Genomic DNA, 15,262 nt, shown 5'->3' with positions numbered 1-15,262 from the left:
CCCCAACACCCCCCCCGGAGACCCCCCGAATCCCCGGGGAGACCCTCAAAATATCCCGTCCCCCAAAACCCCCCCCCAGAGACCCCCAAAGCCCCAGGGAGCCCCCCAAAACCTTCCAGCCCCCAAAACCCCCCCCAGAGACCCCCAAAACCCCCCCAGAGACCCCTAGATCCCCAGGGAGCCCCCCAAAACCTTCCAGAGCCCCCCAAACCCTCCTGGGACCCCCCCGAATCCCTGGGGAGCCCCCCAAAACCTTCCAGCCCCCAACACCCCCCCCGGAGACCCCCAAATCCCCAGGGAGGCCCCCAAAACCTTCCAGCCCCCCCAAACCCTCCTGGGACCCCCAAAGCCCCAGGGAGCCCCCCAAAACCGTCCAGACCCCCCCCAGACCCTCCTGGACCCCCCCGAATCCCCAGGGAGACCCCTAAAATATCCCATCCCCCAAACCCCCCCCGGAGACCCCCAGATCCCCAGGGAGACCCCCAAAACCGTCCAGCCCCCCCCCAAAGCCCCTGGGACCACTAAACCATTGGGAACCCCCCAAGATCCCCCCCCCAGGAGCCCCCCCAAAACCTTCCAGAGCCCCCCAAACCCTCCTGGGACCCCCCCTGAATCCCCAGGGAGCCCCCCAAACCCCCCAGACCCCCCGAATCCCCGGGGAGACCCTCAAAATATCCCATCCCCCAAAACCCCCCCCGGAGACCCCCGAATCCCCAGGGAGACCCCCAAAACCTTCCAGGCCCCCCCAAGCCCCCCCCCCGGAGACCCCCCGAATCCCTGGGGAGACCCCCAAAACATCCCATCCCCCAAAACCTCCCCGGAGACCCCCAAAGCCCCAGGGAGACCCCCAAAACCTTCCAGGCCCCCCCAAACCCCCCCCGGAGACCCCCCCGAATCCCTGGGGAGACCCTCAAAATATCCCGTCCCCCAAAACCCCCCCCGGAGACCCCCAAAGCCCCAGGGAGACCCCCAAAACCGTCCAGACCCCCCCAAAACCCTCCTGGGACCCCCCCGAATCGCCAGGGAGACCCCCAAAACCCCCCCATCCCCCAACACCCCCCCCGGAGACCCCCAAATCCTCAGGGAGACCCCCAAAACCTTCCAGCCCCCCCAAACCCTCCTGGGACCCCCAAATCCCCAGGGAGCCCCCCAAAACCATCCAGCCCACCCCAAACCCTCCTGGACCCCCCCGAATCCCCGGGGAGACCCCCAAAATATCCCGTCCCCCAAAACCCCCCCGGAGACCCCCAGATCCTCAGGGAGACCCCCAAAACCTTCCAGACCCCCCCCCAAAGCCCCTGGGACCCCTAAACCATTGGGAACCCCCCAAGATCCCACCCCAGGGAGCCCCCCAAAACTGTCCAGACCCCCCCAAACCCTCCTGGGGCCCCCAAATCCCCAGGGAGCCCCCCAAAACCTTCCAGCCCCCCCAAACCCTCCTGGGACCCCTGAATCCCCGGGGAGACCCCCAAAACCTTCCAGACCCCCCCAAACCCTCCTGGGACCCCCCCGAATCCCCAGGGAGACCCCCAAAACCTTCCAGACCCCCCCAAACCTTCCTGGGACCCCCGAATCCCCAGGGAGGCCCCCAACCCCCCCCGGACCCCCCAAAGCCCCTGGGCACCCCCAAACCCTTGGGACCCCCCCAAGATCCCCCCCCAGGAGCCCCCCAAAACCTTCCAGACCCCCCCAAACCCTCCTGGGACCCCCAAATCCCCAGGGAGGCCCCCAACCCCCCCCGGACCCCCCAAAGCCCCTGGGGACCCCCAAACCCTTGGGACCCCCCCAAGATCCCCCCCAGAAGCCCCCCCAAACCCCCCAGGACCCCCCATCACCCCCAACCCCTTGGGCCCCCCCAAAACCCCCCTGGACCCCCCCCCAACCCCCCAAATCCTTGCGACAACCCCCCAAAACCCCATGGACCCCCTGAGCCCCCCCGAGCCCCTGGGGACCCCCAAACCCTTGGGACCCCCCCAAAATCCCCCCCAGAAGCCCCCCCAAACCCCCCAGGACCCCCCCATCACCCCCAACCCCTTGGGCCCCCCCAAAACCCCCCAAATCCTTGTGACAACCCCCCCAAAGCCCCATGGACCCCCCGAGCCCCCCAGAGCCCCTGGGGACCCCCAAACCCTTGGGACCCCCCCAAAATCCCCCCCAGAAGCCCCCCAACCCCCCTCTGTCACCCCCAACCCCTTGGGACCCCCCAAAATCCTCCCCCGCCCCCCAAAACCCCCCTGGACCCCCCCAACCCCCCAAATCTATGCGACACCCCCCCAAAGCCCCATGGACCCCCTGAGCCCCCCAGAACCCCTGGGGACCCCCAAACCCTTGGGACCCCCCCAAAATCCCCCCCAGGAACCCCCCAACCCCCCTCTGTCACCCCCAACCCCTTGGGCCCCCCCAAAATCCCCCTGGACCCCCCCAATCCCCCAAATCCTTGCGACAACCCCCCCAAAACCCCATGGACCCCCTGAGCCCCCCAGAGCCCCTGGGGACCCCCAACTCCTTGGGACCCCCCCAAAATCCCCCCCAGAAGCCCCCCCAAACCCCCCCAGGACCCCCCCATCACCCCCAACCCCTTGGGCCCCCCCAAAACCCCCCTGGACCCCCCCAATCCCCCAAATCCTTGCGACAACCCCCCCAAAGCCCCATGGACCCCCTGAGCCCCCCCAAAGCCCCTGGGGACCCCCAAACCCCCCCAGAGCCCCCCAAAATCCCCCCCAGAAGCCCCCCCAAACCCCCCAGGACCCCCCCATCACCCCCAACCCCTTGGGACCCCCCCAAAATCCCCCCCAGCCCCCCAAAACCCCCCTGGACCCCCCCAACCCCCCAAATCCTTGCGACAACCCTCCAAACCCTCCTGGGACCCCCTGAGCCCCCCAAAGCCCCTGGGGACCCCCAAACCCTTGCGACCCCCCCAAACCCCCCCCCAGGAACCCCCCAACCCCCCTCTGTCACCCCCAACCCCTTGGGACCCCCCCAAAATCCCCCCCAGCCCCCCAAAATCCCCCTGGACCCCCCCAACCCCCCAAATCCTTGTGACAACCCCCCAAAACCCCCATGGACCCCCTGAGCCCCCCAGAGCCCCTGGGGACCCCCAAACCCTTGCGACCCCCCCAAAATCCCCCCCAGAAGCCCCCCCAAACCCCCCAGGACCCCCCCATCACCCCCAACCCCTTGGGCCCCCCCAAAACCCCCCTGGACCCCCCCAACCCCCCAAATCCTTGTGACAACCCCCCAAAACCCCATGGACCCCCTGAGCCCCCCCAAAGCGCCTGGGGACCCCCAAACCCTTGGGACCCCCCCAAAATCCCCCCCAGAAGCCCCCCAACCCCCCTCTGTCACCCCCAACCCCTTGGGCCCCCCCAAAATCCCCCCCAGCCCCCCAAAACCCCCCTGGATCCCCCCCAACCCCCCAAATCCTTGCGACAACCCCCCCAAAACCCCCATGGACCCCCTGAGCCCCCCAGAGCCCCTGCGGACCCCCAAACCCTTGCGACCCCCCCCAAAATCCCCCCCAGAAGCCCCCCCAACCCCCCCAGGACCCCCCCATCACCCCCAACCCCTTGGGCCCCCCCAAAACCCCCCCGGACCCCCCCCAAAACCCCCCAAATCCTTGCGACAACCCCCCGAAAACCCCCATGGGCCCCCCGAACCCCCCCAAACCCCGGGGACACCCCCCATCCCCGGCGGGGGGGGGGGGCCCAGGCGTCCTGACCCCCCCCCCCGCAACGTCCCCCCCCCCCCCCAGGCTACGAGCTGCCGTGGGAGGACGGGGGGCAGCCGTACCCCGAGACCTTCGCCCGCCCCCTCGACGTCGCCCTCGGGGCCAGCGACGGCGCCAGCGACTACGGCAACAAGTTCGGGGAGCCCCTGGTGGCCGGTGAGGGGGGACCCCTGACTTGGGGGGGGGCCTCGGGGACCCCCGGGGACGCTGGGGGGCACCCATGAGCCTGGGGACCCCCGGGGACACCTGGGACCCCCCATGAGCTTGGGGAACCTCGTGGGTGCCCACACGTGATGTTGGGGGCCTCAGGGACACTTGGGGACCCCCAGGGACATGGGGAGACCCCCCATGAGCTTGGGGACCCTCGTGGGTGCCCACATATGAGGTTGGGGACCTCAGGGACACTTGGGGACCCCCAGGGACACTTGGGGAGACCCATGAGCTTGGGGACCCTCATGGGTGCCCACACGTGACGTTGGGGACCTCAGGGACACTTGGGGACCCCCAGGGACACTTGGGGACACCCATGAGCTTGGGGACCCTCATGGGTTCCCCCACGTGATGTTGGGGAGCTCAGGGACGCTTGGGGACCCCCAGGGACACTTGGGGACCACCATGAGCCTGGAGAACCTCATGGGTACCCATGCATGACCTTGGGGACACCTAGGGACACTTGGGGACCACCATGAGCTTGGGGACCCTCATGGGTGCCCACATGTGACGTTGGGGAGCTCAGGGACACTTGGGGACCCTCAGGGACATGGGGAGACCCCAGGAACACTTGGGGACACCCATGAGCTTGGGGACCCCCGGGGACACCTGGGACCCCCCATGAGCTTGGGGACCCTCGTGGGTGCCCACATGTGAGGTTGGGGACCTCAGGGACATTTGGGGACCCCCAGGGACACTTGGGGACACCCATGAGCTTGGGGACCCCCGGGGACACCTGGGACCCCCCATGAGCTTGGGGACCCTCGTGGGTGCCCACACGTGATGTTGGGGACCTCAGGGACGCTTGGGGACCCTCAGGGACATGGGGAGACCCCAGGAACACTTGGGGACACCCATGAGCTTGGGGACCCTCGTGGGTGCCCACACGTGATGTTGGGGGCCTCAGGGACACTTGGGGACCCCCAGGGACATGGGGAGACCCCAGGAACACTTGGGGACACCCATGAGCTTGGGGACCCCCGGGGACACCTGGGACCCCCCATGAGCTTGGGGACCCTCGTGGGTGCCCACATGTGAGGTTGGGGACCTCAGGGACATTTGGGGACCCCCAGGGACACTTGGGGACACCCATGAGCTTGGGGACCCCCGGGGACACCTGGGACCCCCCATGAGCTTGGGGACCCTCATGGGTGCCCACACGTGATGTTGGGGACCTCAGGGACACTTGGGGACTGCAGGGACACTTGGGGACCACCATGAGGTTGGGGACCCCCGGGGACACCTGGGACCCCCCATGAGCTTGGGGACCCTCGTGGGTGCCCACACGTGATGTTGGGGACCTCAGGGACGCTTGGGGACCCTCAGGGACATGGGGAGACCCCATGAGCTTGGGGACCCTCATGGGTTCCCCCACGTGATGTTGGGGAGCTCAGGGACACTTAGGGACCCCCGGGGACACCTGGGACCCCCCATGAGCTTGGGGACCCTCATGGGTGCCCACATGTGAGGTTGGGGACCTCAGGGACACTTGGGGACCCCCGGGGACACCTGGGACCCCCCATGAGCGTGGGGACCCTCGTGGGTGCCCACACGTGATGTTGGGGACCTCAGGGACACTTGGGGACCCCCAGGGACATGGGGAGACCCCACGGACACTTGGGGACACCCATGAGCTTGGGGACCCCTGGGGACACCTGGGACCCCCCATGAGCTTGGGGACCCTCATGGGTGCCCACATGTGACGTTGGGGAGCTCAGGGACACTTGGGGACCCCCAGGTACACTTGGGGACCACCGTGAGCTTGGGGACCCTCATGGGTGCCCACACGTGACATTGGGGACTTCAGGGACACTTGGGGACCACCGTGAGCTTGGGGACCCTCATGGGTGCCCACACGTGACGTTGAGGACCTCAGGGACACTTGGGGACCCCCAGGGACACTTGGGGACCACCGTGAGCTTGGGGACCCTCATGGGTGCCCACATGTGACGTTGGGGACCTCAGGGACACTTGGGGACCACCATGAGCTTGGGGACCCTCATGGGTGCCCACACGTGACATTGGGGACTTCAGGGACACTTGGGGACCCCCAGGTACACTTGGGGACCACCGTGAGCTTGGGGACCCTCATGGGTGCCCACACGTGACATTGGGGACCCCCAGGGACACTTGGGGACCACCAAGGACATGGGGAAATCCCAGGGACACTTGGGGACCACCATGAGCTTGGGGACCCTCCCAGGGTGCCCAGGGACCTTCATGGCCTTGGGGACCCCAGGGACACTTGAGGACCCCAGGGACACTCGGGGGTCTCCCCAGGGACACTTGGGGACCTCCATGAGCTTGGGGACCTGCCCAGGGTGCTCAGGGACCCCCGTGGCCTTGGGGACCCCCGGGTGATCTTGTGGGTGCCACCATGGATGAGGTCACAGGCGGTGGTGCCACCATGGCTGGTGGCCCCCCATGACCTCGTGGGCTCCTCGGGGTGGGTTCTCCTGCCTGGGGGGTGGATTTGGGGGTACAGGGGGTGCCAGGAAGGGGACATGGGTGCTGCGGGTGCCACCGTGGGTGACATCTTGTTGGTGCCACCATGGATGATCTCACGGGCGGTGGTGCCACCATGGCTGGTGGCCCTCCATGACCTCGTGGGCTCCTCGGGGTGGGTTCTCCTGCCCGGGGGGTGGATTTGGGGGTACGTGGGGTGCCGGGGGGGGGTGGACACGGCGGGGACACGGCGGGTGACACGGCGGGTGACGTCCCCAGGCTTCGCCCGCTCCTTCGGGCAGCTGCTGCCGGGGGCCGAGCGCCGCGAGTGGATCAAGCCCATCATGTTCAGCGGGGGCCTCGGCGCCATCGAGGACGCCCACGTGCGCAAGGAGCCCCCCCAGCCCGGTGAGACCCCCCCCAAACCCCCCCCAGCACCCCCAGAACCCCCCCCGGCGCCCCCAAAACCCCCCGGTGCACCCAAAGCCCCCCCGGTGCCCCCAAATCCCCCCCAGTGCACCCATGTCCCCCCCAGCACCCCCAACCCCCCCCGGTGCACCCAAAGCCCCCCGGGGCCCCCATGTCCCCCCCTGGCACCCCCAAATCCCCCCCAGTGCCATCAAAGCCCCCCCGGTGCCCCCAACCCCCCCCCCAGCACCCCCATGTCCCCCCCCAGCACCCCCAAACCCCCCCGGTGCACCCAACCCCCCCCGGTGCCCCTAAACCCCCCCGGTGCCCCCAAATCCCCCTGGCACCCCTGTGTCCCCCCCCCGCACCCCTAAATCCCCCCCAGTGCCCCCATGTCCCCCCCAGCACCCCCAAATCCCCCTGGTGCCCCCCAAACCCCCCGGGGCCCCTAAACCCCCCCCGGTGCCCCCAACCCCCCCCAGCACCCCAACCCCCCCCTCCCGGTGCCCCTAAACCCCCTCCCGGGGCCCCCATGTCCCCCCTGGCACCCTGTGTCCCCCCCCGCACCCCCAAAACCCCCCCAGTGCCCCCATGTCCCCCCCCGGCACCCCCAAATCCCCCCCGGTGCCATCAAAGCCCCCCCGGTGCCCCCAAACCCCCCCCAGCACCCCCATGTCCCCCCCCAGCACCCCCAAAACCCCCCTGGCACCCCCAACCCCCCCTGGCACCCCTAAACCCCCCGGTGCCCCCAACCCCCCCCGGTGCCCCCAAAACCCCCCTGGTGCCCCCAAATCCCTCCGGCACCCCCAAAACCCCCCCCCGGTGCCCCCAACCAGCCCCAGCACCCCAAGCCCCCCCTCCCGGTGCCCCTAAACCCCCCCCCGGGGCCCCCATGTCCCCCCTGGCACCCTGTGTCCCCCCCCGCACCCCCAAAACCCCCCCAGTGCCCCCATGTCCCCCCCCAGCACCCCCAAAACCCCCCGGCCCCCCCAACCCCCCAAGACCCCCCCAAATCCCCCTGGGGATCCCCCAAACCCACCAGGACCCCCCCAAAATCCCCCTGGGGCCCCCTGAATCCCCCCCAGAGCACCCCCCAAATCCCCATGGGGACCCCAACATCCCCCCGAGGCCCCCCTGAACCCCCCCAGCACCCCCCCAAAATCCTCCCGGGGACCCCAGGGCCCCCCAAAATACCCATGGGGACCCCAGCGCCCCCCAGGACCCCCCCCAAATCCCCATGGGGACCCCTGAACCCCCCCAGGACCCCCCAAATCCCCATGGGGAACCCCAACGCCCCCCCAGGCCCCCCCAACCCCCCCAGGATTCCCCCCAAATCCCTCTGGGGACCCCCAACCCCCCAGGAGCCCCCCCAAATCCCCCTGGGGATCCCCCAAACCCACCAGGACCCCCAACCCCTCCCAAGACCCCCCCCAAATCCCCATGGGGACCCCAAACCCCCCCCAGGACCCCCAACCCCTCCCAAGACCCCCCCCAAATCCCCATGGGGACCCCAACATCCCCCAGGACCCCCCCAAATCCCCATGGGGCCCCCAACCCCCCCAGGGCCCCCCCAAATTGCTATGGGGACCCCCCAAATCCCCATGGGGCCCCCAAACCCCCCCAGGACCCCCAACCCCTCCCAAGACCCCCCCCCAAATCCCCATGGGGACCCCAACATCCCCCAGGACCCCCCCCAAATCCCCATGGGGCCCCCAACCCCCCCAGGGCCCCCCCAAATTGCTATGGGGACCCCCCAAATCCCCATGGGGCCCCCAAACCCCCCCAGGACCCCGAACCCCTCCCAAGACCCCCCCCCAAATCCCCATGGGGACCCCCAACACCCCCCCCAGGCCCCCCCGAGCCCCCCCAGGACCCCCAACCCCCCCAAGCCCCCCCCCAAATCCCCATGGGGACCCCAGGGACCCCCCCCAGGGACCCCCAAATCCTCCTGGGGACCTCGGGGACCCCCCCCAAGTCCCCGGGGCCCCCCCCGAACCGTGTCCCCCCCCCCCCCCAGGGATGCTGGTGGTGAAGGTGGGGGGTCCCGTGTACCGCATCGGCGTCGGGGGGGGCGCCGCCTCCTCCGTGCAGGTAACGGGGGGGGGGGTGGCACCTTGGGGACACCCGGGGACCCCCCTGTCCCCTGTCCCCCCCCCTCCAGAGCGGCAGGGTGGGAGGGGGAAAGGAGGGGGGGCATTGGGGTGCTGGGGGGGGGCACCCTGGGGTGCTGGGGGGGGCACTGTCCCCCTAATGTCCCCTCGCAGGGTGTCACTGGCCCCAGGGTGTCACTGTCACCACAGTGTCCCCTGCCCAGGGTGACCGTGTCCCCAGGGTGTCCCCATCCCCCAGGTGTCCCCTAGCCAGGGTGGCCTTGTCCCCAGAGTGTCCCCTCCCCGTGATGTCACTGTCTCCAGGGTGTCCCCTCCCTGGGTGTCCCCTCCCCAAGATGTCTCTTAGCCAGGGTGTCCCTGTCCCCAAGGTGTCCCCTCTCCAAGGTGTCCCTTAGCCAGGGTGTCCCTCTCCCGAGGGTGTCCCTGTCCCCAGTGTCCCCACCCCACGGTGTCCCATGGTGTCCCCAGGTGCAGGGTGACACCGCAGCGGAGCAGGACACGGGGGCGGTGCGGGGGGGGACCGGGAGCGATGTCCCCATGGCGTCCCCACCCCACGGTGGCCCCATCCCCACGGTGTCCCCCGGTGTCCCCAGGTGCAGGGTGACACCGCAGCGGAGCGGGACGCGGGGGCAGTGCGGGGGGGGGCACCGGCGGACGATGTCCCCATGGCGTCCCCACCCCGCGGTGGCCCCGTCCCCACGGTGTCCCCCGGTGTCCCCAGGTGCAGGGTGACACCGCGGCAGAGCAGGACGCGGGGGCGGTGCGGGGGGGGCACCGGGGGACGATGTCCCCATGGCGTCCCCACCCCGCGGTGGCCCCGTCCCCACGGTGTCCCCACGGTGTCCCCAGGTGCAGGGTGACAACGCGGCGGAGCGGGACGCGGGGGCAGTGTGGGGGGGGACCAGAAGCGATGTCCCCATGGCGTCCCCACCCCGCGGTGGCCCCGTCCCCACGGTGTCCCCACGGTGTCCCCCCGGTGTCCCCAGGTGCAGGGTGACAACGCGGCGGAGCGGGACGCGGGGGCGGTGCAGCGGGGGGACCCCGAGATGGAGCAGAAGATGAACCGGGTGCTGCGGGGCTGCGTGGAGAGCGAGGACAACCCCGTGTGCAGCATCCACGACCAGGGCGCCGGCGGCAACGGTAGGGGACACTTGGGGACACCTGGGGACACCCTGAGGTCATGGGGGACATGGGGACACCAGGGGATGTAGGACATGGGGGGACACGGGGGGACACGGGGCCGGGCGGCGAGGACAACCCCGTGTGCAGCATCCACGACCAGGGCGCCGGCGGCAACGGTAGGGGACACTTGGGGACACCTGGGGACACCTGGGGACGTTGGACATGTGGGGACACCAAGGGATGTGGGACACGGGGGGACACGGGGCCGGGGGGCGAGGACAACCCTGTGTGCAGCATCCACGACCAGGGCGCTGGTGGCAATGGTAGGGGACACTTGGGGACACCTTGGAGACATGGGGACATGGGGACACCTGGGGACGTTGGACATGTGGGGACACCAAGGGACATGGGACACGGGGGGACACAGGGGGACACGGGGCCGGGCGGCGAGGACAACCCCGTGTGCAGCATCCACGACCAGGGCGCCGGCGGCAACGGTAGGGGACACTTGGGGACACCTGGGGACACCCTGAGGATGTTGGACATGTGGGGACACCAGGGGATGTAGGACATGGTGGGACACGGGGGGACACGGGCCGGGGGGCGAGGACAACCCCGTGTGCAGCATCCACGACCAGGGCGCCGGCGGCAACGGTAGGGGACACTTGGGGACACCTTGGAGACACCCTGAGGTCATGGGGGACATGGGGACACCAGGGGATGTAGGACACGGGGGGACACAGGGGGACACGGGGCCGGGCGGCGAGGACAACCCCGTGTGCAGCATCCACGACCAGGGCGCCGGCGGCAACGGTAGGGGACACTTGGGGACACCTGGGGACACCCTGAGGATGTTGGACATGTGGGGACACCAGGGGATGTAGGACATGGTGGGACACGGGGGACACGGGGCCGGGGGCGAGGACAACCCCGTGTGCAGCATCCACGACCAGGGCGCCGGCGGCAACGGTAGGGGACACTTGGGGACACCTTGGAGACACCCTGAGGTCATGGGGGACATGGGGACACCAGGGGATGTAGGACACGGTGGGACACGGGGGGACACGGGGCCGGGCGGCGAGGACAACCCCGTGTGCAGCATCCACGACCAGGGCGCCGGCGGCAATGGTAGGGGACACTTGGGGACACCTGGGACACCTGGGGACGTTGGACATGTGGGGACACCAAGGGATGTAGGGCATGGGGGGACACGGGGGGGACACGGGGCCGGGCGGCGAGGACAACCCCGTGTGCAGCATCCACGACCAGGGCGCTGGTGGCAATGGTAGGGGACACTTGGGGACACCTTGGGGACATGGGGACACCTGGGGACATGGGGACACCAGGGGATGTGGGACACAGTGGGACGCGGGGGGACACGGGGCCGGGCGGTGAGGACAACCCCGTGTGCAGCGTCCACAACCAGGGCGCCGGCGGCAACGGTAGGGGACACTTGGGGACACCTTGGGGACGTGGGGACACCAGGGGATGTGGGACACGGGGGGACACGGGGGGACACGGGGCCGGGCAGCGAGGACAACCCCGTGTGCAGCATCCACGACCAGGGCGCCGGCGGCAACGGTAGGGGACACTTGGGGACACCTGGGGACACCTGGGGACGTTGGACATGTGGGGACACCAAGGGACATGGGACACGGGGGGACACGGGGGGACACGGGGCCGGGCAGCGAGGACAACCCCGTGTGCAGCATCCACGACCAGGGCGCCGGCGGCAACGGTAGGGGCACTTGGGGACACCTGGGGACACCTGAGGACGTTGGACATGTGGGGACACCAGGGGATGTAGGGCATGGGGGGACACGGGGGGACACGGGGCCGGGGGGCGAGGACAACCCCGTGTGCAGCATCCACGACCAGGGCGCCGGCGGCAACGGTAGGGGACACTTGGGGACACCTGGGGACACCTGGGGACATGGGGGACATGGGGACACCAAGGGATCTGGGACACAGGGGGACACGGGGCTGGGCGGCGAGGACAACCCCGCGTGCAGCATCCACGACCAGGGCGCCAGCGGCAACGGTAGGGGACACTTGGGGACACCTGGGGACACCTGGGGACGTGGGGGACATGGGACACCAGGGGATGTGGGACATGGTGGGACACGGGGGGACACGGGGCCGGGGGGCGAGGACAACCCCGTGTGCAGCATCCACGACCAGGGCGCCGGCGGCAACGGTAGGGGACACTTGGGGACACCTGGGGACACCTGGGGACGTTGGACATGTGGGGACACCAGGGGACATGGGACACGGTGGGACACGGGGGGACACAGGGCCGGGCGGCGAGGACAACCCCGTGTGCAGCATCCACGACCAGGGCGCTGGCGGCAACGGTAGGGGACACTTGGGGACACCTGGGGACACCCTGAGGACGTGGGGGACATGGGGACACCAAGGGACATGGGACACGGGGGGACACGGGGGGACACGGGGCCGGGCAGCGAGGACAACCCCGTGTGCAGCATCCACGACCAGGGCGCCGGCGGCAACGGTAGGGGACACTTGGGGACACCTTGGGGACATGGGGACACCTGGGGACATGGGGACACCAGGGGATGTGGGACACAGTGGGACGCGGGGGGACACGGGGCCGGGCGGTGAGGACAACCCCGTGTGCAGCGTCCACAACCAGGGCACTGGTGGCAATGGTAGGGGACACTTGGGGACACCTTGGGGACGTGGGGACACCAGGGGATGTGGGACACGGGGGGACACGGGGGGACACGGGGCCGGGCGGCGAGGACAACCCCGTGTGCAGCATCCACGACCAGGGCGCCGGTGGCAACGGTAGGGGACACTTGGGGACACCTTGGGGACACCTGGGGACGTTGGACATGTGGGGACACCAGGGGACATGGGGACACCAGGGGACACCCAGGGGACCCGGTCACTGAGGGTGGCAGTGGAGAGCTCGGGGTGCCACCGCGAGCGCGGGGGGGGGGGGACCCCGGGGCGTCCCCAGGGTGTCCCCAAGGTCCCCGCGTCCCCAGGCAACGTCCTGAAGGAGCTCAGCGACCCGGCCGGGGCCGTCATCTACGCCAGCCGCTTCCAGGTACCCCCCACCCATGGGTGCCCCCCCGGGTGCCCCCCCCCAGCCTTGGGTGCCCCCCCGGCCCATGGCATCGTCACCCTTGGGTGGCCCTGACCCTTGGTGGCTCCTTGACCCTGGGGCACCCATGGGTGTCCATGACCCCAGGTGGTCTTGACCCTGGAGCACCCATGGGTGCCCCGACCCCAGGACCCCCCCCATGCCCATCCCTGGAGCACCCACGGGTGCCCTGACCCCACTCCCCGGCCCCCCGGAGCACCCATGGGTGCCCTGACCCCATCCCACATGTCCCCATGGCCCTCCACCCCCCCGGAGCACCCATGGGTGCCCTTGACCCCAGGTGGCCCCTTGACCCTCAAGCACCCTTGGGTGCCCCAACCCTGATCCCCCATCGCGCCCATCCCCAGAGCACCCATGGGTGCCCTGACCCCATATCTCCCATCCCCATGACCCTCCCGGACCCTCCACCGCCCCGGAGCACCCATGGGTGCCCTTGACCCCAGGTGGCCCCTTGACCCTCAAGCACCCTTGGGTGCCCCAGGCCCAGTCACCACCATACCCATCCCCGGAGCACCCATGGGTGCCCTGACCCCATATCTCCCATCCCCATGACCCTCCCGGACCCTCCACCGCCCCGGAGCACCCATGGGTGCCCTTGACCCCAGGTGGCCCCTCGACCCTCAAGCACCCTTGGGCCCCCCAACCCTGATCCCCCACTGTGCCCATCCCCGGAGCACCCATGGGTGCCCTGACCCCACCCCACCTGCCCCCCGGCCCCCCAGAGCACCCATGGGTGCCCTGACCCCATATCTCCCATCCTCATGACCCTCCCGGACCCTCCACCGCCCCGGAGCACCCATGGGTGCCCTTGACCCCAGGTGGCCCCTTGACTCTCAAGCACCCTTGGGCCCCCCAACCCCTGTCCCCACCATACCCATCCCCAGAGCACCCATGGGTGCCCTGACCCCACCCCACCTGCCCCCCGGCCCCCCAGAGCACCCATGGGTGCCCTGACCCCATATCTCCCATCCCCATGCCCCTCCCGGACCCTCCACCCCCCTGGAGCACCCATGGGTGCCCTTGACCCCAGGTGGCCCCTTGACCCTCAAGCACCCTTGGGCCCCCCAACCCCTGTCCCCACCATACCCATCCCCAGAGCACCCATGGGTGCCCTGACCCCACCCCACCTGCCCCCCGGCCCCCCGGAGCACCCATGGGTGCCCTGACCCCATCCCACATGTCCCCATGGCCCTCCACCCCCCCGGAGCACCCATGGGTGCCCTTGACCCCAGGTGGCCCCTTGACCCTCAAGCACCCTTGGGCCCCCCAACCCCTGTCCCCACCATACCCATCCCCAGAGCACCCATGGGTGCCCTGACCCCACCCCACCTGCCCCCCGGCCCCCCGGAGCACCCATGGGTGCTGACGGGGGGGGGACGCAGCTGGGCGACCCCACCCTGAGCCTGCTGGAGATCTGGGGGGCCGAGTACCAGGAGTCCAACGCGCTGCTGGTGCGGCCCCCCCGGGTGCCCTGGCTGCGGCGCCTGGCGCGGCGCGAGCGCTGTCCCCTGCACGTCGTGGGCACCGTCACCGGCGACGGGCGGGTAGGGGACACGGGGACATGGGGACGCGGGGGGACGCGGGGGGACGTGGGGGACGTTGGAGGACATGGACGTGGGGAGATGGGATGGAGAGACAGGGACATGGGGGGACATGGAGGGACGTGGGGAGATGGGGACATGGGGGACATGGGGGGACATGGGGGGACATGAGGGACATGGAGGGACATGGGGGGACATGGGGGGACATGAGGGACATGGGGGGACATGGAGGGACATTGGGGACATGGAGGGACATGGGGGGACATGGGGGACATGAGGGGACATGGGGGGACATGGGGAGATGGGGGACATGGGGGGACGTGGAGGGACATGGAGGGACATGAGGGACATGGGCACATAGGGGGACATGAGGGACATGGAGGGACATGGAGGGACATGGAGGGACCTGGGGGACATGGAGGGACATGGGGGACATGGAGGGACATGGGGGGACATGAGGGACATGGGGGACATGGAGGGACATGAGGGACATGGAGGGACATGGAGGGACATGGAGGGACCTGGGGGACATGGAGGGACATGGGGGACATGGAGGGACATGGGGGGA

General features: G+C 70.0%; 1 protein-coding gene across 7 annotated transcripts in view; it reads left to right on the top strand.

Moving 5' to 3' along the window:
- Window positions 1–15,262, top strand: part of LOC112980861 (phosphoribosylformylglycinamidine synthase) — a 59,976-nt gene that overhangs the window by 19,022 nt on the left and 25,692 nt on the right. For all 7 annotated transcript variants that reach the window (XR_010386546.1, XR_010386545.1, XR_010386544.1 and 4 more), the window contains exons 10-15: window positions 3,752–3,883; window positions 6,662–6,790; window positions 8,808–8,881; window positions 9,888–10,041; window positions 13,035–13,096; window positions 14,536–14,697. Coding sequence is in view for 3 of the 7 variants with exons in the window: in XM_064503766.1 (XP_064359836.1) it covers window positions 3,752–3,883; window positions 6,662–6,790; window positions 8,808–8,881; window positions 9,888–10,041; window positions 13,035–13,096; window positions 14,536–14,697 (713 nt within the window). In the remaining 4 variants the exon portion in view is untranslated. The remainder of the gene's footprint in view (window positions 1–3,751; window positions 3,884–6,661; window positions 6,791–8,807; window positions 8,882–9,887; window positions 10,042–13,034; window positions 13,097–14,535; window positions 14,698–15,262) is intronic.

This window comes from Dromaius novaehollandiae, unplaced genomic scaffold (genome assembly GCF_036370855.1).
Source record: "Dromaius novaehollandiae isolate bDroNov1 unplaced genomic scaffold, bDroNov1.hap1 HAP1_SCAFFOLD_117, whole genome shotgun sequence".
NCBI lineage: Eukaryota > Metazoa > Chordata > Aves > Casuariiformes > Dromaiidae > Dromaius > Dromaius novaehollandiae.
Note: the sequence above shows the minus strand (reverse complement) of the source record. Positions and strands in the feature narration are given on the sequence as shown.